Raw genomic sequence first — 2,710 nt, 5'->3', positions numbered from 1 at the left:
TGAGAGAGACACATCGATTGGTTGCCTCCTGCCCATGCCCTGAACAGGGCCGGAATCAAGCCTACAACCGAGGTGTGTGCCCTTGACCAGAACCATACCCAGGACCCTTCAGTACCTGGGCTGACGCTACATCCACTGAGCCACACCAGCCAGGGCAGTCCCTTGTCTTGTAAATTTAATTTTGAACAGATAATAAGTCTTATGATTTGAAGACAAACAATTATAAAGACATTTATAGTCAACGGCCTCCTATCCTGTTCATGCCGCCCACCTGTCCAGCTCCTCTTCTCCCCCAAAGAAGTACATACCTGTTCTTAGCTTCTTATGCATCCTTCAAGTTTCCTTATTCCTGGAGAAGCAAATACGAATGGAGCTCCTTTTCCCGTCCCCACCCCTCTTCACACCAAAGCATGTTCTGCCTCTTGCTGGTTCCATTCACACGGCACCTGCAGGCCTTTCTGCCTCCGTTCACAGAGCTTTCAGATGTAGGCTCTGAATTTACTGTTCCCCCCAGTACAGCAAAAGGAGTTCCTACTGGGTGTCTTGCACTTAAGTATCACAGCCTGTCGGGGCCTTTGGGCTGCAGGCCATGGAAGGACCTGCTGGGCAGGAAGCTCGGTGTGTCTCTACCACCTAAGAAAAATGCTGGGTTTTGCCTTTTTAAATTTTTTTTAATTGGTTTTAGAGAGGAAGGGGGAGAGGGAGAGAGAAACATCAGTGATGAGAGAGAATCATGGATCGGCTGCTTCCTGCACACCCCCCACTGGAGATGGAGCCTGCAACCCGGGCATGTGCCCTTGACTGGAATTGAACCCGGGACCCTTCAGTCCGCAGGCCAAACCCACTAGGGCATCTCTTCTTCTATTTTCTGCTTACTCCCTTCTAACCTCCTCTGGCCTCTTGTCTCCTAAAAGTGAATTCTGCTGTCTTTGTGGCCAGGACCTTACTCTCCTGCCCCTCTCCACTCGCCTGATGTCCTTGGAGATGCCTCAGGGCTGCGGGGAACGGGGAGGAAGGAAGGAACTCCAGCCCTGGACGTGGTTATGGGGCAGGGGAGGCTGTGGGTGAGACCCAGACCGGGGTCCCAGGACATTTGGCCCTTAATGAGGGCATAGACTTGGGGAATTAAGTTGTATGCGATCTTATAAGGAAAGCATCAGTAATTCTCATAATTTTGGGCCTACTCTCGTGCTGTTCCAAGTAGATGTTCCAGTGGGTCCGGGCACGTGTATTGGCGGATGGTTAGGCGGGGGAAGGTTAGGCTCTTGTAGATGCGTCTCGGCCGTTTCTGTAACAGCTGAACGGTCTCCAGTTTGTGCAGATGCTATCCTGGACATCCAAGATCTGCAAGGAAAACAGCCGGGGTGAGTGTCCTGCCGCGCGTCCTGTCAGCTTTATTTGAAATCACCACCAAATAGCATTTACGCATTCGGCAGAAGAGCCCGCATGAGAAAGAGACACAGCACCACGTGTCGGGGGCATAGAGCGGTGGGACCTCTGCTCACATCCACTCTGGAACACTGGCACTGTCGACACAGAAGAGTACTTGCTCTATGACCCCCTGTAGATCAAGTTCAAAATCAGACAGGACTGGATGTGAGGTCAGGGTAGCAGTTTCGTTGTTGGGGCGATCAAGGCAGAGGGTTTCTGGGTGCGGGTTACGCAGCGGTCGGGGTGACCGGTCTTGGGAACTGTCTCCCTCCTTTGGGCACGTGGAGATCAGGGCACGTTTGTGGGTGAGTTGCTGGTCCAAGTGGGCAGCTCGGTGGGGGGTTGGGGGGGTGGTTGTGCCAGAACATGAGCTACGTGTCCTGGCCGGGCCTCCCCTGCCCTGAAGCACTGACGGGGTGATAACTCAGCTTCTGATTTCTTCCCTCCCTGCCCTAGAGGATGCCTTGTTTTGCAAGGGTGCGATGAACTTGCTCTTCAGCCTCCACGTGGCGCATAAGAGCCCTGTCGCCCTGCTGCGTGACCTGTCCCAGGACATCCACGGGCACCTTGGGGACATAGACGAGGTAGAGGGGCAGGCTTCACAGCACTGGGGGTGAGGGCCAGGGCACAGCCTACGCCATTACAGCTCATTCTCTCTCGCTCCCCAGGATGTCGAGGTGGAGAAAACAAACCACTATGCGGTGGTGAATTTGCGAACAGCGGCCCCTACCGTCTGTGTAAGTCCTGATCCCGGAGCATGGGAAACAGCCCTGTCATCCTTCCCACTTTATGTCCCCCGAAGAGTGACTTACAGTGACTTATGTCCTGGGCCTGTGACCCACCGCAGGCGGCCATGGCTATTCTGTTTGGCCGCCGAGGGCAGTGGCCATGGCAGGCATCCCTTCCTTTCACAGCTGCTGGTTCTGAGTCAGGCCGAGAAGGTCCTGGAAGAAGTGGACTGGCTGATCACCAAGCTTAAGGGACAAGTGAGCCAAGAAACCGTGTCAGGTGAGACGAGTTCAGGGTGGTGTGCCAGGAGTCGGGAGGGGAGCAGCGTCCACCAGGGTCCAGCCTGGACCACCGCCTGAGCTGTGTGTGTGAGCGAGGTCTCCCGGGGCTGCACGGTGGCTTCTGACAGCGGGTGTCCCTTCACTGTGCGTGGCGAGTCACATGCTCATTTCCCCGCAGACCTCCTAGTTAACGGTGTCGATTTCTGAGGCTCCTTCACTTTAACTAGAAAGGAAGGCCATGCCCTGGCTGGTTTGGCTCAGTGGATAGA

General features: G+C 54.9%; 1 protein-coding gene across 1 annotated transcript; it reads left to right on the top strand.

Moving 5' to 3' along the window:
• The first annotated feature begins 964 nt into the window (after positions 1 to 964).
• Positions 965 to 2,659, top strand: LOC102264144 (Fanconi anemia group I protein-like). The gene is made up of 4 exons (XM_005872361.2): positions 965 to 1,364; positions 1,888 to 2,015; positions 2,100 to 2,168; positions 2,346 to 2,659. Exons 1-4 carry the CDS (start codon positions 1,322 to 1,324, stop codon positions 2,517 to 2,519), a joined length of 414 nt encoding a protein of 137 aa, XP_005872423.1. The 5' UTR covers positions 965 to 1,321; the 3' UTR covers positions 2,520 to 2,659.
• The last annotated feature ends 51 nt before the right edge of the window (positions 2,660 to 2,710 follow it).

Source organism: Myotis brandtii, unplaced genomic scaffold, assembly GCF_000412655.1.
Source record: "Myotis brandtii unplaced genomic scaffold, ASM41265v1 scaffold37728, whole genome shotgun sequence".
NCBI lineage: Eukaryota > Metazoa > Chordata > Mammalia > Chiroptera > Vespertilionidae > Myotis > Myotis brandtii.
This window is presented reverse-complemented; position numbering and strand designations above follow the sequence as displayed.

Bases quoted from the DNA above. Each gene is read 5' to 3' on its own strand.
- LOC102264144 (XM_005872361.2), top strand. From the start codon at position 1,322: ATGCTATCCTGGACATCCAAGATCTGCAAGGAAAACAGCCGGG. The intron at 1,365-1,887 runs GTGAGTGTCCTG...TCCCTGCCCTAG, and splicing joins CTGCAAGGAAAACAGCCGGG to AGGATGCCTTGTTTTGCAAG. The intron at 2,016-2,099 runs GTAGAGGGGCAG...CTCGCTCCCCAG, and splicing joins ACCTTGGGGACATAGACGAG to GATGTCGAGGTGGAGAAAAC.